Raw genomic sequence first — 25,127 nt, 5'->3', positions numbered from 1 at the left:
GTCAATCAGAATGTGGAGATCCAAAGGGCCCGTCTGCGAGATGATATTAAAGAATATAAATTCCGAGAAGCACGTTTGCTGCAAGACTACACTGAGCTCGAAGAGGAAAACATCTGTCTCCAGAAACAAGTGTCTGTCCTGAAGCAAAATCAGGCAAGTTTTTCAAAATAGTGAGCATTGCTTTGGTAGCACCAGTTAATTCCTGTTATGGCATGGTTCTGCCTCGTTTGAACATCCAACCACTTCTTTTCTATGTTTGTACTGCTTTTGAGACTATAAGCTCTGTTTTTTAGTACCAAGAGTTGTCCCAAAATGTTTACATCCTTTCTGACTCTGTTTACACACAGTTGTAAGACTTTATTGCTTCTGCTTTGACCTCCAAGTCCTTCCATTGCCTTCTCTCTCTTTGATGGAAGTGAAGTCTCTACCAGTCTGCTTTGTTACTTGGTTCAGTTATTTTGCTACAATGTCTCTTTGCAATACTCTCCATCCATCCATCCATCCATCCATCCATCCATCCATCCATCCATCCGTCCTTTTCTACAGTATCTGTAATTGGGTGTATTTCTGAACATTTGTTTTTATTGCTACTTAGCGCTTACATTATCTCTCAAGTTCTGTACTCCTCTCTTCTACTTTCATTAAATATAGATGACTGTTACTGTCAGACCTATGTAACTGCTCATCTGAAAAGCCACATTTAATTGCACAGTTCCAGCTATTTTCTGAATTTTAGAAAACTTTTTGGAACAACTTAAGAATTTTCCTCAGTTATCATTCACAAAGGCAATTAGATTAGACGTGGTCTTTGGCACGGTTCACTTATCTTCATCTATCATTTGGGGACTTGCTATTTTTATTCTTCAGGTACCTGCCAGTCTCATTGTGTAAATAAAACTCAAAGTTCACTTGAGAAAATGGTATAATATTCCTGAAATAAAAACTCACGAAGAAAACAGTAGTGTTAATGCTATCTATTGTAGAGAGCACATAGCAAAAGCTTGTGAGGATTTGCTTCAGATCTCCTTCGGTGTTCTGGATGAAACTGCCCTGCCAAGTGAGGTATTTGGGATATTGAAAGTATTTCATTTAGCTCCAGGTGAAACTCCTTGCCAGTGTGTATCACTTTGGCCTCACTGGTGTGCCCAAAAGGGAATTCCAGGTTGGACCTGATCTTACCTGAGTATATTTGGTTTAATTATGCTGGTTTGGGTGCCCTGACATCATGTGGTAGGGATGAAGGGGCTATTATGCTCTAGATACAGACTGGCAGAGAGAGTGATCTGGTAAAATCCAATCTATGTAGTTGGTTACTTTTTTTTTTTTTTACTGTTTTTTGTTTCATTCATGGTTTTCAGAGGAGCAAGTGAAAGTTCCCAGCTTCATGTTCACATTCTAAAATAACAATATTCAAGAATGCTGTCATTCTGGGCTGAGCCAAGTTTAACCTCAGATGCTATCTTGTCAGTTACTAGTAATTACAGACTACTTCGTCTGTATTCTGGAACCTTTGAAAATAGACTGCAATCTTAAACATTTGAGCTCAGCCGACATATAAAACCAAGAGCTAATTCTTTTAATGGCAATGGATTATTTCATTTTCTGCCTTGTCCTAATCCTCCTTGATGAATTTTATTAAGCTTTAATTATCCCACTGACATAACTAGAAGAAGCCATCATATTTTCCCAGGCTTAACTTGCAAAACTGAATTAGCATGATTGATTCCTGGTTTTTAAATAAGGTGTGGTTCAGCACTACCAGACTGATGTATGTTGGCAACTAAAATTCACTTAGCAGTTGGCAAAAATAAATAGGGTCATATATCACGTGGTATGTTTTCCTTTCTTTCAAGGTAAGGAAAAGATTTTCTTTAGGCTTTTTTCTTTTTTTTTTTTTCCCCAAGGGATTCAAAATTTTACGCTAATGCGTGGTGTTCATAATTTCAGTGTAAGAGTGGTTTAAAAAAATGCAGTTTCACAGGTAAAAACTTATAACATGCCATCAGATTTCATGTAGCAGCATTATACGTCTGAATGGTAGCACTCTCAAGATGTGCTGAAATGATGATGACAGAAATGATAAAACATTTTCTTTTGAATGTATAAAAGCAGAGTTTGATTGCTAGGTGCATCTCAACAGTTTTAAAGCCCAGTGGCATATTCTAACAGCAGCACAGCAGAGTGTCAGAAGCACAGCTTTGTCATGCTGCGTTTGGAAATGTTGAGCTTAAGTGTGTGGGAAGGTTGGCCAGGGAATTTGTTAATCAAACAGAGAAAGAATTTGCATAATGCGCTAGGAAACTCTGTTTTGTAATGCCTCTGTATCATACACTGTATCTCCCACCTGTCTTAATTAAGATGGAATAGATCAGCTCATTTGACAGTTTGCTTAGAAATTTTATTCCATGGTCTCTGTGAAGGTAAATTATGTAAGCAATGTTTACGGTCATAGTGCCAAAACTAGAACTAAAAAAATTATTCTATTCTCATCATATTTATTGAAATCAAACATTCAAAAGTAAAATTACTTGGTGTCTCACAGGCAGACATTTTCATTAGGGTTTTTTTTTCCCCTCCATTTGTCTATCTCCAGGTGGAGTTTGAAGGCCTGAAGCACGAAATCAAAAGGCTCGAAGAGGAAACAGAATTTCTCAACAGCCAGCTAGAAGATGCCATACGGCTGAAGGAGATCTCCGAACGCCAGCTTGAGGAGGCCTTAGAGACACTGAAGACAGAACGGGAGCAGAAGAACAATCTTCGTAAGGAGCTCTCTCACTACATGAACATCAATGACTCTATGTACAACAGCCACCTGAACATCTCTTTGGATGGTCTGAAGTTCAGCGAGGAAGCCACAGAGCCCAATAACGATGAAATCATGAATGGATTTGAACAAAACTGCCTCAGCAAACTCAGCAACGGCAAGAATAGTACATCAACGCCCAAGAAAAATGAAAGCTTCCCTCCAGCACCAAGTCTGGTTTCAGATCTTCTGAGTGAATTAAACATTTCTGAAATCCAGAAGCTGAAGCAACAGCTTGTACAGGTAAATCGGTTTTAACAGCCGTGTACTTCCAAATAGCTGCTAGAGTTTAGTTGGGTTGTTATTTCAGTCTTTGCAGTATCGCACGTGGCCACCGAACAGTATGAACTATATTTGTAAAGGTTCCAATTGATTTAGAATTCGAGGATGTTAAATGTTTGTCAGTGAAGAGCCAGCCACAGGTAGCAATCATATCCTACGTCTGGAGGAAAGTTTTGATGCATCTTCTGTGCATACATGCTCTGTCTACTTCATTATGTCACTAGTGAGAAAGACAGTATTTTGTTCAAAAATTAATGTTTTTTCCAGTCATCTTCATGAAAAGGAGTTTTGTACACCGTAACTATTTTCTGTAATTAATTTGAGGAACATGAAGTTTTAATCAGTACCAAGCATTTCTGTGTTATATTTGTGCTATTGGGAGCTCGGAGACTTTGAAACAACATACATATTTTTGTACATAAATGTTTTAAAAAGTTATTTTGTCAAGCATTTTTTTGAAGTGTTCTATGAGAAAAAGCCTTTGTGGAAAAAATTGCTGTTTTTTTTTCAAAATGAGAACTTTCAGAGGAGAAACTTTAGAAGTTTCAGTATTTCTGAGTCTTTCATCAAGGTCCAAGGTTCCACTATAGAGTAGCTGCATGTTTTCTAATATTTACTTGATAATTTGCAAGGTAACTGTAAACTTCAGTTTATGTCCAGCTGAAAGGATGTTTTCACAATGAGACCATCAGCTATGGAAGAAATGAATAAAAATGTGCATTTTGGAGTGGAAATGAGAAACAATTGGCAAGGAATACTGTGCTTGAGATAGTTTTAGAGTAAATTCAATAGCCTTTTCCATAATGTGCAAGTGATTGGATTTCTGTAACCATATGGACCTTGACTAAGTTGCTGCCTCTTATAACAAAACCACTTAAGTGATACAGTTTCCTTTACGTGGTTGTCTATGTTCATGCATTTCAGATGGAAAGAGAAAAGGTGAACTTGTTAACCACGCTACAGGAATCTCAGAAGCAGCTGGAAAATACACGGGGTGCCCTCTCAGAGCAGCATGAGAAAGTTGGCAGACTCACAGAAAACCTGAATGCAATGAAGAAGCTCCAAGTCAGCAAGGAACGTCAGTCTGCCCTGGACAATGAGAAGGACCGAGACAGCCATGAAGATGGAGACTATTATGAAGTTGACATCAATGGACCAGAGATTCTGGAGTGCAAGTACAAAGTGGCTGTGGCAGAGATTACTGACCTAAAAGAAGAGCTTAAAAATCTTAAGGCCAAATACAAAGAGTGTGAGTCTAAGTATGAGGAAGAGAAGAGCAGATATGAGACTGAGAGCCAAGCTCTCACTGAGAAGATCACCTCACTAGAAAAATCCAGTAGGCACGATAGAGAACAAGTGGCCAGACTGGAGAAGGAGCTGAAGAAAGTCAGTGATGTTGCTGGAGAAACACAGGGCAGCCTCAGTGTGGCCCAAGATGAGCTGGTCACCTTCAGTGAAGAACTGGCCAATTTATACCACCATGTCTGCATGTGCAACAATGAAACTCCAAACAGAGTGATGCTGGATTACTACAAGGAAGGTAAAGGTGGACGCAATAGTCCAGAGACCAAGGGAAGAAGATCTCCCATTCTTCTTTCTAAAGGGCTGTTAACTATAGAGCTAGGAAAGGCAGAGAGTGGAAGTGGTGACAGCAGCCCGTCTCCAGTGTCATCTCTGCCATCTCCTGTGTCAGATCCTCGGAAGGAACCAATGAACATTTACAACTTGATTGCTATAATCCGAGATCAGATCAAACACCTGCAAGCTGCTGTGGACAGAACCACTGAGTTGTCCAGGCAGCGTGTTGCCACTCAAGAACTTGGGCCAGTGGTGGATAAAGACAAAGAAGCTCTCATGGAGGAAATCCTGAAGCTGAAGTCCCTGCTGAGCACCAAGAGAGAACAGATAGCAACTCTCAGAACTGTGCTGAAGGCCAACAAACAGGTAACCACGTCTTACAGATGTGAGGGTTATGGTGTTGTCAGGGAATCAGATCGTAAACACAGGAGTATTTATCGCTGAGGTTGTAGTGCCATACCCTCAACTCAGTGGGGCTTTTGTTGCTGATACTTGTTTGGTACAAGGCTGAAGCAGGTTCTTTCATTAGAGGCACACAGCTGTCCTACTGTAAAGCTGAATGCTGGGGCTTTAACTGATTTGTCACATATTCATGAGAATTTTTATTAAGCTTAAGGTAGTTTCAGTCTTCTGCCTGTCTGAATTATATCAGATTATATTTAATGTAAGACACTTAAAATTAACACGTAAACCTTATTTTCTAGTTGAAAGAGTTCTAGTCATTACCCTTAAGAGTTCTTAAACTTACCTACTCTCCTCAAATTGCAAAATAAAAGAAAGCCTTCCGAGATGAGGATGTGGTATAAGAATATGGTCAAAATAACAGAGGTGAAAAGTAAAATTAGTCTTTGGGGATTGGGCTGTGCCATGCAATACACATTAGCAGTGCAGTAGATTAAAATAACTGCCATTAAGACACCATATGACATGCTGCATTGCCTCCTCTAAAGTTAACATAATGCAAATTGAAGTTGTCTTCAAAAAAGTATGGTGTTGTTTAAGAAATATATACATGCTTTCAGTTTTCTTCTGCACATTTTAATAAGGTGTGCCAAAATGTAAGAGAGACAAAACACTGTAAGGGTTAGAGAACTGCGCAAGCAATTGATGAATGTGTTTAAATACAGAGATACTGAATAGACTTGTTCTTTGTGTTGAAATGTGTAAAGTTAAATTTCTTTTAGCAGTTGGAGATAGGTGTCACTAAGTGCATATTCTGTAACTTCCTAAATGCTGCTGCGTGGTTAATGGGAATGGGAGACCCATATGTCTGATCTGTTTCCAGTGTTCAAAAATGAAATTTTATTTAATTTGTATAAGAAAATAGAGGCTAGAGGCTTAACATTCCAGTACAAAGTAAATGTTTCATTCTGTGAATAGTGATTAGAAATCTCTTAGCCAGCCACTTTGTGAAGACTTTTAATTAACTAGTACATTTCTGTTCTTCTTGATAAACAATAGACTGCGGAGGTAGCCCTTGCCAACTTAAAAAGCAAGTATGAAAATGAGAAAGCTATGGTTACGGAGACAATGATGAAGCTGCGAAATGAGCTGAAGGCTTTGAAAGAAGATGCTGCTACCTTCTCTTCCCTGAGAGCGATGTTTGCTACAAGGTAAAGAACATACGAACTCTGCAAAATGTCATTCCTTGTTTGTGTAGAGGCAGAGCTGAGCATCCTGCACACCTACCCAGGCAGAAAGTGGCAGGTGTGGTGCCTTTTTCCAAATTCATTGCTTACAGCATATGTCTGTGATATGTTCTGATTGATAAGGAAAACGCCAGGGATGTAGTATGTTGCTACAAAACAAGAAGTTTTTGTGGCAGTATTTATTTAATCCGGGTACAAGATTATCCCTGGTTCTTGAAGCCGTTAACCCTGAGGAGGAATGACATTTCACAATGCAAAATGAGTGTTGATTATTCAATGAAGATGTGACTCTGGTTGACCTGCAATGATCTAGAAAAAAGTAAAAATGTAGCAAATATCTTATTATTCTTAGGTTGTCCACCCTGCAGTTGGTATATTGGTCATTTAATTTACCTGTGTTAGCTGATTTGGCTTGCATATGTCTTTGGAACTTTCTTCTCCTTCTTTGTTGTGCTTTGTGGTGTGAACAGGCAAAAAATGCCCGCTGACATATCACGTGCTGTAGAAGCGATAAATGCTATTTTAATCTGCATGTTGCTTACTGCTGCTGTCATTGATTTCTTTGATTCTATGCATTTCTTTTGGGGAATGTTGAGGCAACAACATCATATTACAAAATCCAGATCTGCTTCATAGTTAAGGGATTTTCAGTGGCTCCTGTGTAGAGATGATCCTGGAAAACAGGAAAAGCAAAAGCTTTATCTAAAAGTTGTCAGTCCCAGCTTGGTGGGATTCAGAGGGACACCCCTGGCAATGTTCGTTTCCCTGTGTATTCCATGATTTGTTTAAAGAAGATGGAGAAGACAGGCTGTAAAGGATGCTGTTTAATGGCACCTAGACACTTAAGCTAACCCAAGGGGCTGGGAGAGTCTGTATGTGCTATATGCTCCTTCATTCAAGAAGGCCAATGGTCTCCAGGGGTGCACTCAGAAGAGCATGGCCAGCAGATCAAGAGAGGTTCTCCTCCCCTCTACTCTGCCCTGGTGAGGCCACATCTGGAGTGTTGTGTCCGGTTCTGGGCTCCCCAGTTCAAGAGGGACAGGGAACTTCTGGAGAGAGTCCAGTGGAGGCCACAAAGCTGATGAGGAGCCTGGAGCGTCTGCCTTACGAGGAGTGTCTGAGAGAGCTGGGACTGTTCAGCCTGGAGAAGAGCAGCCTGAGAGGAGACATAATCAGTATTTATAAATATCTAAAGGGCGGTGGCAAGAGGATGGGACCAGACTCTTTCCAGTGGTGGCCAGCAATAGGACAAGGGGCAATGGGCACGAATTGGAACACAGGAGGTTCCACTTAAACATGAGGAAAAACTTCTTTCCTGTGAGGGTGCCAGAGCCCTGGGACAGGCTGCCCAGAGAGGGTGTGGAGTCTCCATCTCTGGAGATGTTCAAACCCACCTGGACACTTTCCTGTGCAACCTGCTCTGGGTGAACCTGCTTTGGCAGGGGGGTTGGACTGGATGATCTCCTGAGGTCCCTTCCAACCCCCAGAATTATGTGATTCTGCTTTTTTTGGACAGTTTCAAATGACAACAACAACAACCCCACACCAAAAAAACCCCCCAAAAAACACCCACAAAAAACCCCCCCAAAAAAACCAACAGAAGGGGTTTTCTTTGTCATCTGCTAAACAGTATCCTAGTAAGGAATCATGAGGGTGCTTATGAGGATTCCTGAGGCTTTTCTGTATCCTCTTTTGTGGGGGTGGTTCTGCAGCAGCTCTCGTGTTCCTTGAGTAATCTTAGGCTCCCTGGTGAGTCAGCCTTTCTCAGCAATATCTGTGTATGTGGGGAAGCATGGAAAGGAGAAATGGATACCAAGGAATGCTGAAGGTTGCATTGTGGCAGCTCATTATGCTAGAGAAAGGAATGCCCCGTGCAGTCTGGATTTCTTTCCCCTCTCTCTCCTTTTCAGGAGTGTAATTAATATACAGAAATTGCAATCTCTGTTTAGTTGTAGATCGGCTTGAAGCTGAGGGGAAAGAGAAGCAGCATACTGTTATCTTTTAGTTATTTTTCCTAGATGCAGATATCTGGCTGTCTGAATTGCATGTCACTGCAGTATGTTTTCCCTCCATGTTGATTTTCCTGCCCCAGTGTGAAAGTGAGAGAGTGACTGTGAATTGGTTTGGAGAGGGGGAGTTGTCAGAGAAATGCCAGAGGGGTAATTCTCTCTCTCTGCATTTCTCTTGGTGTACTAGAGGTCACTCTCGTTCTTTCACTGGGAAGACAATAATGAGGATTCCTTGTCAGGGGGAAATTGGAGGAAGAATAAAAGTTTTTCTGAAAGCAACAGACTTAAGAGCTCTGTCCTGGAGCTCTCATGGGGACTTGGTAGAACAAGCTCTGTTTGGTGATGCACTACAGACTCCCCTACCTAAAGGAACAATTGTAGTTTCTGAACGTATGCTGTACTTAGTAACTGTAGTGAAAAAAATAAGGGGCCAAGGGGCCAAGAGCAAAGGAAAAGCTGAGGACGGAGTGAGTGGAGCCATGGTCTGCTGAGCCTTTCATGTTGTGAGCACTTGCATTCCTGATCATTGCATGACAGATAAGTGGCTGTGCCTTGTATTTTGCCCCTAGCCTGAGACAGCAGCAGCTGCACAGAGCATGAAGAATTGCTTCTTTCTCCCAGTGTGCCCAGTGTTTCAGATGCCACAATAGCCATCAAGACCTATTACTGCAGGTAGAGTACAGTCACCCCTTCCCTCCCTGATCTCTGGTCAGAGAGGATTAGTAGCTTGGTGGTTGGCCGAGTGCCAGTGGTTGTTTCATCTAAGTCTCTTGTGTCAGGTAATGTAGGTTTGGAAGGGGTGTTCCTAGGTGCTTTGGTGAAGATAACCTCAAAAACTGTTTTGGAGTCTGGTTTTTAGGTGTGTTTCAAGTATCAGAAGTATGTAACAGCCCACTTGGTCTTCACCGTCGCAAACAACCTGCTAACGGAGCACCTCTTAGCAGTCTACAGTAAGTCCTGTTTCTTTTCTGGCCAAGAGGTTTGTATCAGCAGAGACCAATAACAAGCAGTGGGGCCTTTACCCCGCCCGGTTTGTTTCTGTGTTGCGTTCGAGTGTGGGATGAAGCAAACTGCTGCACACAGATCTGTATTTCCCACAGGGAACTGCCCATTTTGTAGGATGCAAGAGAGCTATAACAATATGTGAGAGATGAAGGCTGGGTATGAATACAGTAACTGACCTAATTTCCCTTTTTAAAGTAGGTTAATCCCACTAATTTACAATACTACAAGCTATTTTTAATAAGTAATGAAAATACAGTAAGACCTCAGCCTGGAGACAAAGGCAGGCTTGCAAAACACAGATTAACAGCTTGCAGCACAGAGGGACTGCTGCAGCACTCTAGAACAACACTGTATGCCTAAAGTTAGGCTGTCACGCAAAGGAATAAATCAAGATATGCATAATGTACTGTAGATGTACATGCAATAGCTGTCCTGTTGAAGTCCAGATTTTCTTAATCAACACACCTATCCCTATTGTGTGTACAAACAGACTGAAAAAACTGGAAGCCAGTTTAAAATCTCCCCTGTAGAACTGAAAATGGAATTTATCTGCTTAATTAGACTGTAATAGGTGTTTATGTATCAGTGTATTACAATGAAACCTTTTATGTTTCATTAATAAACCCTCTCTTCAGAAAAAAAAAGGTGCAATCACTTCTGCATTTAAGATCTGAAGAGAAGCTGAACATCTTTTTGTTTTACTTTGTCAAGTAGGTTTGCACTTGCTACCAGGCAGTTTGGGTGCTGCGCGGTGTCAATGAACAGGCCTGACAGTGATGCAGTAAGTGCTCATTAGGGTGCAGCCTTCAGCTTCATTACAAGATGTGAAATGGTACTTCTTTTTCTTTATGAATACCATCTGTCTCCTGTACTTTATGTGCTATCTGGCTGTTTGAAAGAATATTTCCCAAAATAATCTCTCTCAAAATTCATTGTACAAAATGCGCTACTATGGTTACTGTTTTGAGGTGGTTATGAATGTATTTATTTAGGAATTTAAACCAGAATAGCTTGAATTCACATGATGAGATTGAACACTGTAAAGAAAGCAGCCACTTTTACAATACACTTGCAACATTGAACTGCAATCATATCTGGAGTGGGTATGTTCTGTATTTTCAAGAATAATTCCCTGCAAATTGGAAAAAGAAAATATGGCTTCACACAAACCACTCATGTTAGAATTTTTGCCTTATACAGTATAAACTAATAACTAGTTTGTTTTCAAATAAACTCTTCAATGGAAATTTCCACAAGGCAGAATAGGTCTTTAAAATGCAGTGTTCAGAGTTTGAACTGTCTCTGAGTTTTAACTGCATCTCTGTAACAAAAAAGTATAAAGAGCACATATTTGCAGGACATATTTCGCTCAGGTCTTTGTTCAAGTATATATGAATCCTGGGGCTACTTTCACGGTGTTTGTTGAGTATCTTTTGAGTTTAATGTGACCAATGCCCTCTGTTAACAGCACCAAGTAAGGAAAAAGCAGCGAGTGAGAACAGGAGTTCTCAGACAAGAGGTAGATGCCGCTGGTGATATGCAGGTCACTTCAGAGTGGTGCATAGGGAGCATGGAGCCAGGAGCAAATATATTTAACCTCCAAAAATATTTAATGGCAGGCTTAAATTTTTCTCTTTAACTCTCATTTAGAAGGATAAGAAAAATGAAAGATTTCTTTTTTTTATACAGAACAATATACATCCCTACTTAAATGTGAGGGGGGCGGTTAGTAGTAAATACGAGATGAATTCATCTTCCTCTAAAATATTGTCAGAAAAAAGACTGATTCCTTTCTTTGCTAGACAAATAACTTCTCCCAGGTGCTTTGAGGAAGCTTGAAGTGAGAATGTCCTGTTTTCTAATGATTTGGGGTGGGAGTGAAGCATGGTTTCCTCATCTAGTGGGTCAAGATATGTTTCTAGATTGTCTAACAGTAATTTGTCATTCAAATTTGCAAGCAAATTAGAGCTCAGGTTTCTTAAAATTTATTACAGGGGAAAAACAATACTGTATCAAAACAGATGAGAAAAATCTAGCTTGGAATTTAAGCTTGAGGTTTGTTTAGCTTAACTTTTCAGTGAGGAAGTTGTTTGACGAACACCTCTGAATTTGCAGTTTCCAGAGTACACTGCAAGTGATAACAAAGCACAGGTACACAGATTCATCGACTAACAATTCAGGTTAAAGTCCTTAAAGGATGGTTAGATGAAGAGCAGGAGGACAGTGTGGCCATCACTTCACGGCCAAGAAAAGAATGTGCTGAGAAAAGCTTGTCATAGATTGCACAGGAAGAGAGTTCAAACACAATTTTGCATTTGAAACAGCAAAGGTTATTTTATTTTCTTATACTAGTCTCTTCCTGGAGTTTTATTTGCTAGAATTTGAGTAAGCATCCTTCCAAAATTCTACTTAATATAGAAAATGGCAGAACCAGTGTGCAAAGTACAACATGTTTTTTCACTGTTCTCTCCCCTGTGTTATTTTTCTGCTGGTTTTCTGTCTTTTGATATAGCCTGCAAGTTCCTTGTCTTTTTAACTTGCATGTTAAGTACTGTGCACTCATGGAAGGGCACCATAATCTCTTTTCTCTAAAAGTACCTACTGTGTGACAGGTTACAGCCAAACTTTTGTGGTAGATGGACTAAATCAGGTTAAAATCAGCCAGGCTGGTTCCTTGCTGGCTTATTTGCTCAGGTTCAGGCAATAAAACCAACCATTATATGAAGTTGTGTATGTCCTAATAAACCCTGACAGACTTAAACAGGCTCTGAGAAGTGATTTAGGGTACATCTTCACTCCACTGCTTAAAGACATAGATTTCTCAACTTTCCTGCTTATATATTTTTGGTTTATTTTCTGGAGCCTGAAAACAAGCAAGGATAGTAAGAGAACAGACATTTCTCATCCCTCTTAAAAGATAAAACAGTAATAAATAAATCTAGCAGAAGCAGAAGGCTTTGAAAAGCAGAGAACAAATATGCCTACATGTAAATAATGGATATCCCCATGTTCCAGTGTTTCAGAAACTGTGAATAAAGGGAGAGACAAACTGCAACAAGTCAGCAAGGGGACAAGTGGCAAGTGTTAGAACACAGTGGAAAGACTGACAGCATGTAACATGAGAATAAAATTACAAGATAGTGCTTGTGATAAAGAAACAAACCCATGTTTACACACAAGAAACTAGCAGCTAGCTGTTGTTCATTAATGGAGAAGAGGTGTTTCAAATGAATACTTATGCCAGTTCAGAATCATACAAGCTCTGTCAGTTTTCCAAGAATCCAAAGCATTTGGGAAAATGTTCTTGTGTTACGGACATCAAAGGCCTGCAGAGTATAAAAGAGTTTAAATTCATGCAGAGAACAGTGCAGTCCTTACAGAATTGAGCACTATAGCTAAAGTTGGAGTCTTCATACTGCACTCCACACAGTAGAAGTATTCAACTTCTCTAAAAATATCCCATAGGATAAATGCTCAGAGGAGCCAGACACAGAAAATGTGACTTTGAAAATTTCCAGAATGGGATTCCCAGACAGGAGTAACAGCATTTGCCTCATGTTCCTGCTGCTAGATCTAGAGGTGATGAATGATGTCTGGAGAGAAAAATGTCTGGGCTGCCAGCACCCACGTGAAAGCAGGGAGACGTCCAGGCAGGACACAGGCATTTGACTGTCTTAGAGCCGTGCACAAAAAGACATGAGTGGTGTCTTGTGCATAGTCTGGTTTGTAAGACTGATGTCCCTTCCCTAGACTTGAAATGTGCCTGCCAGTTGAAACCTCTACTACAAGTAATGCTGGATATATTGAGACTCAGCCTTGGACTGGGTGCCCCCCTGGACGTCCTGGGTTGCGACAGTGAGTTGGCACTCTTCTCCCAGGTGCTTTTCAAAGAAGCTGTGTCCACACCGCTAGTTCCTGTGTGCCTTGGTGCTTTGCTTGAATGCCTGCTGTTAAGGAGAGTAAAACACAGGAGGTGGTCCTCTGATATAATAGTGGTGCCATAGAAATATTCAGAGTAAAGACAATACCAGCTCTTGTTATGTAGCTTGTCTGCCCTTTTGTTTTTAATAAAAATGGAAAGTGAGCTACTTTTAAGTCCCTAATATGGGAGACTACTGTAGCAGCAGTTATTTGTATCTGTAGTCTTTTAGATAGGCAAGTCTTGGTTTCATTTGGCAAGTAACATGAGTTACAGACTATCAGTCAGAGCTGATAGTCTGTAAGAAAACAAAGCATGTGCAGACCTTCAGTTGTGTAGGATCAAGAGGGATGGAGAGTTTAGATCCTCTACCTGTTGCTACCCCCTTCAATGAAGAGCTGTGAAAAATATCCTGCCTGTGTGATAGCTTTAAAATTATTTCTGGTCGAGTGGCAGAGGAGTCTTAATTTCAACCTTTAAATATGAAAAAGAAGTTTTCTTTTGAATTCTAGGAGGAGGGAATTTGCCATAAAGGTTTGTGATCTCTCCTTGACAGTTTTTATTGGTGGAAATTTAGAAGAGCTGTAGTGTCCAGCAGTGTGGGGCTGGTTGTTCCCTCTCAGTGCAGATGATAGTTCTTCCCATATGTTTCCAACTACAAGCGAGATTTGTGGTCTGATTACTTTCTTTAATAGCTCTTACTGATGGACATTGATTACACATGGCCGATTATAAACCTTCTGGAAAACTATAGCTGGTTATAAACTATTCTCCATTCTTAGAGAAAATCACAATGGTTTATACAAATAAAGGCCACAGCATTTATTCCTTTCAAATACACAACTCAGATTTCAGTGCAGGGTATTGAGTAAGTAATTACAAATTAGCAATTAGCTAAAGTTTCCCTAGGTATTTTCTTGAATTTCCTTCTCTGTAATCCTAAACTGACTAACTCTGGGGTATTCCCTGAGGTTCCTTCCAACCCCTACCATTCTGTGATTCTGTGGTTCTTTATTTTGCCTTCTTCAGGATTTGTGCTTTATTTTGTTCTTTGGGGATTCTTGAAGAACACATTACTGGAGTTTGGATCTGCACAGTTTACCACTGCGCAAACCAAGGCAAAAGATGGGCTTAGTATACTTCCTAAAAATGCCTGAAAGATGCTGACCTAGCAAGAGGGCCCTGGTCCTGCAGTCAGGTCTGTGCAAGCTCTGGTGCAGCTGCATTTGGACTAGTGCACACAGCAAACTTGCCTGCCTGGAGCATGCTTCTGTGAGGTTCAGCTTTTTTTATACTCCACTTCAACAGCTTTTTAAAAAACAAATGGGCCACATGGGCCACAACATTGGGGAAGGGTTTATAGGGGAAGGGTGTGAGGAGATGCTGAAGTCGCTTGGATTGTTCAGCCTGGAGAAGAGGAGACTGAGCAGAGATCTCCTGGGGGTCTAGAACTTCCTGCCAAGGGGCAGAGGAGGGGCAGGCGCTGATCTCTTCTCTCTGGCCACCAACGAATGCCAGGAGCAGAGGAAATGGCAGGAAGATGTGGCAGGGGAGGGTGAGGTTGGCCATGAGGAAAAGGTTCTTGAGGCAGAGGGTGGTGGAGCACTGGAACAGGCTCCCCAGGGAGGTGCTGATGGCACCAAGCCTGACAAGATTCCAGCAGCATTTGGCCAAGGCCCTCAGGGACATGGTGTGAATGTTGGGCTTGTCCTGTGCAGGGACAGGAGTTGGACTGGATGATCCTTGTGGGTCCCTCCCAACTCACAACATTAGATGATTCTGTGAAATGTATTTGGTTTTATGGGTAAGCAAAAGTCTATCCAGTATGAGTTCCTTCAGAGAAGACCAGCTCAGACAGATTGGGTGAGACCGTAGTTATGTTCTGGTTTCTGAAGGCATGCCTGTTTTCTGCTGTCAGTCCTAATAACAACCTTCTCTGTTCTTCCACTTCAAGTTGTGTTTAGCCTTGCTCTAAATCTGACCCTCGGTGCTGAGGAGCACAGCTCTGTGGTACCTCGTGGAGCTCATCTGCATTTCCCACACAACGCAGGGTGGAAGGCCACCCTAGGAAAGGAGATTCAGTAGCTTTATGAACTGCCAGAATCCTCTTCCCTCTCCTCCTCCTTCAGTAGTACAAAACTGGCACTTTTTCCACAGATGAGCTGGTTTTCACCAGGGGTTGGGGTAAAGGGGAGGTGGGGGGAAGGTTTCAAAATTCAGCCTTAATTTCTGTTGTAAAGATTTGGTTTGAAATAGCAGGTGGCTAATATCCCTTATAGCAAAATGCAGTCAACGCTCGTTTACATGTCATTTTAACTCCTTCTCTACTAATATGTTTCCCAGTTTTTAATAAAGCTGAAAAATTGTGCTTTTTAATTTCTTATGTAGGTTGACAATATAATCCCTCAAGGCAGAAGTTAAAATAGTTGATGCTTCTCTCAAGAGGCGTCCTTCAGTCACATCTGTCTTGCTTGCTTGGAGGTTGTCATATGGTCCTCCTATTGATTGTAGAGGGTTGGGGGGGGGAATTACAATTATACCCAGGTGCATTTGGTTACATCACTTTTTTTTCCAGAACAGATATTGATTCAATAGTGTATTTAGCTATAAAATATAGTACATGCTAAAGATTAAATAAAATGGTATGTAGAAATAAGGCACAGCTGGCATTTGTGGGAAGTAGTGGTACGCATCTTTTGAAAATGAGACATTGTTATATTTTTCAATAATTTGGCTTCAGATAGTGTTTTAGAGGATTTTGATTTTTTTTCTCATAATTATATTTAACATTCAGAATAATTATGTCCTCTATGTGAACGGGTTTTTTTAGCTGATGTTTTTAAAAATCTAGTTGTTTCCTTAAGCTCCTTTTTTTGTTGTTAATTACCAGTCATAAGAAAATAGGCATCATCTGTTCACTATCCACTTAAAACTGTGAATATGTAAATGTACAACAGGCTTATGCTAATTTCATGTCCTTTAAAGCATGATTGCTCAATTATTTTCTTTCAAAGGTGTTTTTAAAACAAAGACATTTTATATTCTGACTTTGTAATGATTTTTGCATTGAATATACAGCTGGGTGTAGCTCAGCACATGGCAAATGAAATTGTAAAAGGGAAGGATCTTTTATTGTTACATCTGCAAAGCTGTGAAAATATAGATACACATACTACAAAAACAGGCTGACAAAGCTACTCCTGCTAGCTGTGCACTGAGCTAAAGTAGTGCTAGATGCTCATTGTTCCTATGTGCTTAGGGAGGATCACTTTCTTTTTCCCCCCTGAGAAAATCAAACTGGGGGTCAGTGAAAGGCAGGAAAGAAGAAAGGCAGTAGAGCAGATCCCAGTCCCCCTGTGCACGCAGCGTCTGCATCCACTTCTGGCAAACATTTCAACCCTCACCTGTCCTGTTCAAGTGAACAATTACTGTACTTTATATAGCGTCATAGAATCACAGACTGGTTTGGGTTGGAAGGGACCTTAAAGCTCATCCAGTTCCAACCCCCCTGCCATTAGCAGGGACACCTTCCACTAGACCAGGTTGCTCAAAGCCTCATCCAGCCTGGCCTTCAACACTTCCAGGGAGGAGCAGCCACAGCTCCTCTGGGCAACCTGTTCCAGTGTCTGACCTCCCTCAAAGTGAAGAACGTCTTCCTAATATCTCATCTAAACCTCCCCTCTTTCAGCTTAAACCCATTTCCCCTTGTTTTGTCATTAGTTGCCCTTATGAAAAGTCCCTCCCCAGCTTTCTAGTAGCCCCTTCAGGTACTGGGAGGCCACTATAAGATCTCCCCGGAGCCTTCTCTTCTCCAGGCTGAACAGCCCCAACTCTCGCAGCCTGTCCTCACAGCAGAGCTGCTCCAGCCCTCGCGTCATCCTCGAGGCCTCCTCTGGACTGGCTCCAGTGGGTCCATGTCTTTCTTGTGTTCCTCTGACCCTAGACAGCCATGCCTGCACCAGGAGAAGGCTTGGTTTTGAGGCTGCATCATTTCATTTGACTTAAAGATGAGGAAAACAGGTCCAGGATTCATGACTGGGCAGTGGTGGAGTCCCCATCCCTGGAGGGATTGAAGAGTCATGTAGACACAGTGCTGAGGGACATGGGTTAGTTGGGGACTTGTCAGTGTTGGGTTCATGGTTGGACTCCATGAGCTTAAAGGGCTTTTCCAATCGAGGCCATTCTGGGATTCTGTGATTCTGTAGTCATAGCAGTTAACACTCCTGCGTCCCCCCAGTCCTCTCATATAAGGAGAGAACAGTTATTCAGGTACAGTAAGAACTGCAGCTGCATGTATGCTGCTGATAACGCTTCCTTTTGGTTGGAAAGGAAGGAAAAACTCCCTGCATAGAGTTTTAGGGGGGGGGCGGGGAGGGGAAAGCTAGTTTAGATATTTGAAATAGTGAATGCCTTGTAAATTCTAAGGATGGTCATTTGGTGTTTGAAACCTTTGTGCTAATAGAAAGCTTGATGAGATGACCACTTGCTACAATAACCTTTTGGAGCCAGAAGTAAGGCTTTAATTATAGCTTGGCTCATGTGCAAACGACTTTTCTGCCTTCTAGACTGACAAGCATTTGCCTGTGTCACCCATCAGCTCTCAGGTTTGGCACAACCGACAATGTTTGATCAAGCGGCAGAGTAATACCAAAACCATTTAGAGAAGAGAATTAAAGGACATTAGCCAGACCATGTGGGAAGTCCCTACTCTGCTTTACTGCAATGGATTTGCTTTCTTTTCATCATCTCTTTCGTTTCTAAATGTGGGGAGGGGAGAAATCTGCCCCTTCTGCCTTTGAAGTGCTTTGATTAGTACTTCTCTGGAGGAAGTCAAATGAGTGCAGAGGCTGCAGCGGTCTTGACACAGCAGTTCACTGAGCTGAAAATTAACTTCCTGTTCTGAACAAAAAAAGTGGATACGTTTTGTTTCACAAGAAAGGAGCTGGGAAAGAACCTCCCCATAATTTCACCTTGCCGAAATCTCTTGCCAGAAGGGTAATACTGAGAATGAAACAAGGGCTATTGAGGACACGTCACTCAAGTGCCAGATCAAGTTTTGCTGAAGCAATTGCATTACATCCCTCAAGGAATTGGTAACACTTTTGGGACATCCCTCTGGTTTGCAGTGGTGGAGCTTTGAAGGAATCAGGCCTGAGGCATGGGTAGAAAGAAAAGCAGAAAAGTACCTTGGGATGTAACCAGACTTGTGCTTTTCACCTCAAATGGCATGAGTGTGTTTGAAAACTGGAGAGGAACCCCGCAGCCCTCAGACCTGTCGGTAATCTTTAGCCTTTGCCTTGCTCCCCACCCCCAAGTGAAGAAGATACCTCTGTGGCAATGGGGAGCAGCACGACACAGGGTTAGCAGTGATGCTGTGGGCTACTCATTCCTGCAGCGGTGCCCTCATCTGGGAGCTGGTCCCACCTTCCATAAGAGGTGAGGACTGTTACACCTGCAAGATTTATTTTCATCTTGTCAGACTTCCTAGGGCCACTTCAGTCTGTGTTCCTCTCTGGTGCTTGTGGTAAGATCTGGCACTTGGTCTGCCATGCACTGAGCTGCAGGGGTTGGTTCTGCCTTGTAAGGTCCATCTAACTGTGAAAAGGGCAGGTGCCAGGCTTCCTGCAAGTTTAAGGTTCCTGGTTTTGTTTTTGGAAAGTCCTCACAGCCTGGGTTTCTGCTGTGCTCCACAGTATGAGAGAGACTGTGATGAACTCACGAGCAGGATGCACAGAGATCTGAGTGGACAGATTCCCACTCACATACCAGCCCTGAACTCAAACCCTTCTGGTGTGCTAAGCCACATTGCAGTTGTAGTTCATGCAGGTTTTTAAATCAAGATTTCTGGGTTATTGTTCAATCTCCATATGTACTAAAAATAAAATTCTATTTTTTTCTTTCCCTTTTTCTCTTCACAAGTAAATATAATTAGGAATATAGGCCTAATCCTGCTGTGTGAAGTCAGGGAGAGCAGAATTCAGGACCTGACAGTATAAGCACAGCTGATTAATCTGCATGTGAATGCAGTTTTATTCTGTGATTTTTTTTTTTCCAGTCTGCTTTCTATTACTTAGCGATGATAAATGTCCCTTGAAGTCAGGGGCTTTTCCATTTTGATTTTAAAAAGAATTTCTCTCCTGGTATTTTTGCTTTTATGAAGAAGCTGTATTTTACAGATGTGGCTGTTTTAAATTCCAGCTGGTACCGATGAATATTTATTTTGCTACCCATACAGATAATTGGTTTTCTGTGTGCAGTAAATATGCATCTACATGTAAAGACATTAATTTTTTCTGTTGTTCAAGATGCACTGTGCAAGTTAAGTAGCTTCCAAGCTCTGTAAAACTGACTGCAGATGAAACAGCTTGGAGGCATTTGTAGAGCTTCCCCTGCAGGGTTCACAGTGACACTTAGGTCCTTTGCTTAATTGTTTTAACATTAATTTCAATGGTGAAAACAATTGTATAAAGGCCACTTTCTATAGAGAAAACAGTAATAAAACACTGTTTATAGAATTTTTACATCAGGAATCAACGCAGGTCAAAGTAGAATGATGAAAGATGCTTATTTTTAACAATGCTGTTCAGTCACCACTGGAAATTTGTTATTTGGCCTCCATGTGTAAAGTGACAAACTAGGAAGTTCAGGTGCTCATCAAACGGCATTAACAGCCATTTTAGTAATGGTCATTTTACAGCAGGAGTGCTGTTCCCCTCAGACTCCCTTTCCAGCCTAAAGCTTAGATCCATTGTGGTCGTCCCTGTGTAAGTACAGACAAAAGTAATTTGACTGCATTGTGTCTACTCATTAGAGAGGGACTACTAATCTTTAGACAGGAGGTTTTTTGTATCAGGCTCCATATTTTCATTATCTAAGGATGCTGCTAATTATGCTACAACTTGAAAGGCATGAATGTAAATGCTGCATGTGGGATTTTACGAACCTCAGTGAAAAGCAATTGTGATTTTCTACACGTTTGGTTGAAGTTCCTATTTGAAGGAGTGTGTATGCAAGCAACTGCAAAGCTATCGCTCTGCTAATGTCGGCTGGACACAAGGGATTCGTGTTTTATAGATGGAAACAGGATTGCTAAAGATTGATCTGTTTCGTTGCAGATGTGACGAATATGTCACACAGCTGGATGAAATGCAGCGGCAGCTTGCAGCAGCTGAGGATGAGAAGAAGACTCTGAACTCCTTGCTTCGGATGGCTATCCAGCAGAAATTGGCACTGACCCAGCGCCTGGAACATCTGGAGCTAGACCATGAGCAGTCCAAAAGGGTGCGCACAAAATCTGCTTCCAAAGCCAAGAGCAGTAACCCTAGTGTAAGTCATACTCGGTCCTGCGGAGACAGATCTGAAGGGTCTGTCCTTAACAACCAGGTTTTTTGTAGCGAGAAATATAAAATCTATTGTGACTAGACCAGGTGTGTAGAAAAATCATATTATGCATCTTACTTTATGCTGTAACTGTCAGCGTAAATCCCCACTATCTAATGTCGCAGTGAGTTGACTTGTACTAGTATGTTGTTGAACCAGGTAATACAAATTGTATTATGGTGGTCTGAACTGTAACTAATTCATAAGTACGGGGATGCTATTAACAAGTTAATAGTGGAAGGGAATTAGCTTTTTCCACAATTAACACGTATGGGTTTTGCTGTTTATGGTAAGTGTTAAAAGAGTACACCTGATATAGTATATCTGGTGCTACTAATTGTAGTTTGTATAGCACAAATGTGATCCTTTCTCCAGGGTTGCAGCATACTTCAGTAAATGCTTTCACAGGCAGAAACAAACAGAAAACCTTCCTTGTTATTGTGGCTTAAGAAGTGGTGAAAAGCAAATGTTAAAATTAAAAGTATGTCTTGAAAATGCAGAGCATTTTGAAACTGGAACCAAAATTAATTTGCCTGTTGCAGCAGATATTAAGAACTTGCTGTCGTATCACCACTGACCAAAGTCCTAAAGCTTTTATAGGCTATAAAAGCTAGGAAAAAAAACTCAGTAAGGTACATTATTTACACTCTGCTTCACTCTCTTCAGAGAGTTAACCAGAAGTAACTTGCACATTTATATTAAAAATATGCAATATTTACCCCATCTGATAGAAAACTTAAAATTTTAAGAATTAGGATCCTACCTGGTAGACAGTTCCACTTTAAGAAGTTATGCTGTGGGAAAGTGTCACGTCCTGAAAGGATCTTTGTGGTCTCATGTTGCTCCTTGCAAGCATAACACAGAAAGAATCTGGTTTATATATTACTGTAGCCACACAACATATATGTGTAGAATTAATGTGACTATGGTCTATTATTGTCAGTCACAAAACAGTTTTTCTCAGCTTTCAGTATTAATCTAAATAGGGTAGTATTTCAGAGCTCTGAACGCTTTTTTTTTAAATACAGAAAAGATAATTGCATTCCTTATGCAAGCACGTTTCACAGGGCTCTACATTATAGGCACAGGAAATTGAACCACATCATTCTGCTAATAATTATTTATGAAGTAGCGTAGTATCTGTATTAATCTTTAAAAACAAATAAACCTTTGTCTGCTATTGAACTTTTAAGGGGCCTTTTTAGCCACTTAATTGCAATACGCTTGATAATATAAAAGTGTACTTCATAATTGGTGCCTGTATAAGAGAAAAAGATTGAAAATGTTGTTTCTAAAATTGTGGGAAATTTGTGGAGCACAACAAGGCACACTTTTTTCTTTAAACCAGAGTTTTAAAGTGCCTAGCCTCAAACTTTGTTTTAATGTAAAGCCCTGTTCATTTTGTACTCTTTCAAATGATTTTGTATACCTATAGTATTACTAAAAGCAATGCGAGACTGCACAGCTGTCTGCTTGATAGTGACGTTTTCTAAAGCCATTCTAATATTCCTGGTGTGGTACTGCTTCATCTCACTCCCATTTCTCACAGATGATCAGCAGCTCGCGTCCCGCGCATTGCCGCTCTACCTGTAAGTAGTCAGGAGATAACACAGTGCTAATAGAAGGTAATGAGGAGCACAGCTTGTTTTCCCAATGAGGGGAAACCACGTGGCATTTTGGCTTCCCAGATATTAGAAGGGGGGCGGGGGGGAAGACTTCTAAATTCACACTATGAGACTTGAAACAAATGGAATTGTAGAAACCTTGCTGCAAAGCTGGGAAACATCAGAACGTCACAGTCCAACGCCAGAATTGCATTTACCAGTATTGAGAGGAGGGAAAACACCCCCAAGTGATTAAAGTCTAATATATTGCTCAAACATCACTGCTTGAAAAGTTTAAACAAATAGCAGTTCTGGCTTGAGAAACTAGGCCCTGTGTGTCTGTTATTACTTTTTTTAGAAAACACTGAATTCTCCTGAATTTGAGCTTTAATATTGCTAAATAGCAGGTTTGATATTTTAGAAGCAAGACATCTTTTAACAGTTTTCAATCCTGCTTTCTCTTCTTTGCTGCACAATTTTCCAAAAGGCCTTTATTCTTCTCATTCCTGCATTAACTGTAATTTAAAAATACTTTGTAAAATCAGGCATTTGAGTGCTAACTTCCTTTGCTCCAATAGAAACAGTTACAGTTTTGCTTCCACTATGGTAGGGAGCTTTAATACAGTTTCCACTGCTTCCGTGTCTCTAACGGCAGTATTTTTGCAAAATGCTAATGGCAAAAAGAAACTATTTGAATGCATTGTTAGAGGTTTTTTCAAATTAACTGGAACTTTCTGTAACGATTTCAATGTTATGAGACGGTGACTATTACTGTCAGTCTTGGCTCACACTTTCAGTTCCAAGTATGAACAATTTTGCTATTAGCCCAATAGACTTAGTAGTCATTCCCATCTTCATTTATTTCTGTGGATCTTTAAAAAATCAAAAAAGCCAAGAAACCTGACTGCTCTTTGAGCTCATCAAGGTTATGGCTTCTCTTCTTTTAGCACCTGTTATAAAAAGAAATGAGGAATGGTGGTAAGGTGACATGATCCTACTATTTGTGTTTTTAGATGATATTTCAGATTGAGTCTTGTAATTCTTGATTAACAACTTCTTTGCTGTCAGTCTTTCTTATCACTTTCAGTGGGTTGAGATAAGGCATGGAAAATTCCTTAAGCCATCACCTACCTCTGGAGACAGGCTCTTCTGGATGATAGTCTTTGCATTGGCTTGCATGTTATACTGACCTGCATGTTTCTGGAGAACCTAAAGCTCCACTGGAAATGTTTCTTACACATTCCTTGCTGTGAACTTGTGCTTGAACAGCAGAGCTTTATTCAGTACTTGTAAGAAGCCTTCTTTCTGCAAAGCTATTGCTTCCAGGCTAAACCCATAAAGCCTTGTTTCATCAGCTTGGAAAGCATCTATGAGCTAAAACGGCTGCTTCTACCCCAGTGATCTAACGGACGCCCTCCACCAACTAACCTGCTTTTGCAGCACGTTGTTTGAAGTTTTCAGTTCTTTCATTGAGAAATAAACAGTGTTTTTTTTTTTTCCTAATGCTATTTTATTTTTCCATTTTTCAGCTGTAGAGTAGTCCCTGGAGAAGGCCTTTCCAACAGTGCAACGGCATTTCTTAGCCTCTTTCATTCTGGTTAAAGTGATAGCCCATTGCACAAAGAACGGAAACCACTGACCCGATCCTAACTTTTGAAAACACCTTTTCCTATGTACTACCTGAAACTTTCCTTTTATGTCTGAAGCTATAAAACAAACAAGCTTTACCTATAAGTGCTGCTGCAGTAAGAAAACTTACAAGTGCTGAAGAAACCTACTTCAAATGTACTGATCACCATGTTAGTTCATGATCTACTAGAAATGTTTGGATGGGGGAATTTCTTATTTCATTGCAGATGCTCATTTTTTATCTGATTGTTAAACCTGTGCACTTTTGATATTTTGATATTTTTCTTTAGCTTCTTTAATTCCTTCTGTAGAAAAGTTTATATAAACACAGTGGTTTGTGCTAATAGTCTCTCTCCAATTTGGGCTTGCGATTTTTGAATTCTACATTAGCATGTGGCAGAGATTTTTGGAGGGCTCTAGATTATGATTCAAAAAGAGTTTCAACAAAAAAAACAGGAGCTCTGCTTAACTGTGTGCTGTGCTTCAGCAGCTTTTTTATTATTATAAAATATTAAGCTTTATATGTTTAAATTACTGATTTTTTTTTTTTTTTAACTGCCATATTCATTAAGAAATCCAGGGTATTCAAATTCTGGGGTTTTTTCATATTGTATTATTATTCTTAGGAATAGTTCAATGTAACAAGAAGAAAACTTGACTTTGCTCTGGTTAAAACAGTAATAGGCACTTGAAAAATATTAAATAAGTAGTATTACCTATGAATTCCAGAATTCCTGGGTTTTAGGAAGTTGAAGTATTATTGATTAACAGAATTTTATACAACTATACCAGTTAAATTCCAAATTGGAATTGTTTTGTTACTTTTTCATTTTATTGTGCCAAATTATGGTACATTTAGAAAGAAAAATTCTAAAGTTGTCAATGATAGGGTGTTATGTATCAGCACCTTTCTGTCATTAATTATTGCCAGTAGTGCCTTTAATCATTTTAAGGGAGACTCTTAGAATAGCTTCGTCTAAGTCCTGTTACTTAGGAGAAATGGAACGACTGTTTTGGAATTGAGTAAAGACATGGAGCAATAAGTGCAAAGTGAACTCCCCTTTCGCACATTTTTAATGGGTAGTCTTTACTATAGAGATTATATATTCAAGGAATTGTAAAAAATTCTGTTAGTCAATGATATTTCATCATGTAAATCCTTGCTAATTCAGGGGTATAGAAAAAAAACAACAACAAAACAACACAACAAACCTAAACAAACCCAAATCCACTTTGGGAACCAAATGGACTCATGTTGAACAAATGAGC

General features: G+C 40.4%; 1 protein-coding gene across 1 annotated transcript; it reads left to right on the top strand.

Annotated features, from left to right (window-relative positions):
- Positions 1-25,127, top strand: BICD2 (BICD cargo adaptor 2; the record flags this gene model as incomplete). Its single annotated transcript, XM_010172622.2, has 6 exons — positions 1-153; positions 2,594-3,046; positions 4,010-5,029; positions 6,125-6,276; positions 20,361-20,571; positions 23,759-25,127. Coding segments are annotated over 6 exons (1,995 nt in total), but the record flags the coding sequence as incomplete, so codon positions are not given.

The sequence above is a fragment of the Antrostomus carolinensis genome, unplaced genomic scaffold (genome assembly GCF_000700745.2).
Source record: "Antrostomus carolinensis isolate BGI_N321 unplaced genomic scaffold, ASM70074v2 scaffold13637, whole genome shotgun sequence".
NCBI classification, from domain to species: domain Eukaryota; kingdom Metazoa; phylum Chordata; class Aves; order Caprimulgiformes; family Caprimulgidae; genus Antrostomus; species Antrostomus carolinensis.
The sequence above is the reverse complement of the archived record's forward strand: the minus strand, read 5'-3'. Positions and strand labels throughout refer to the sequence as shown.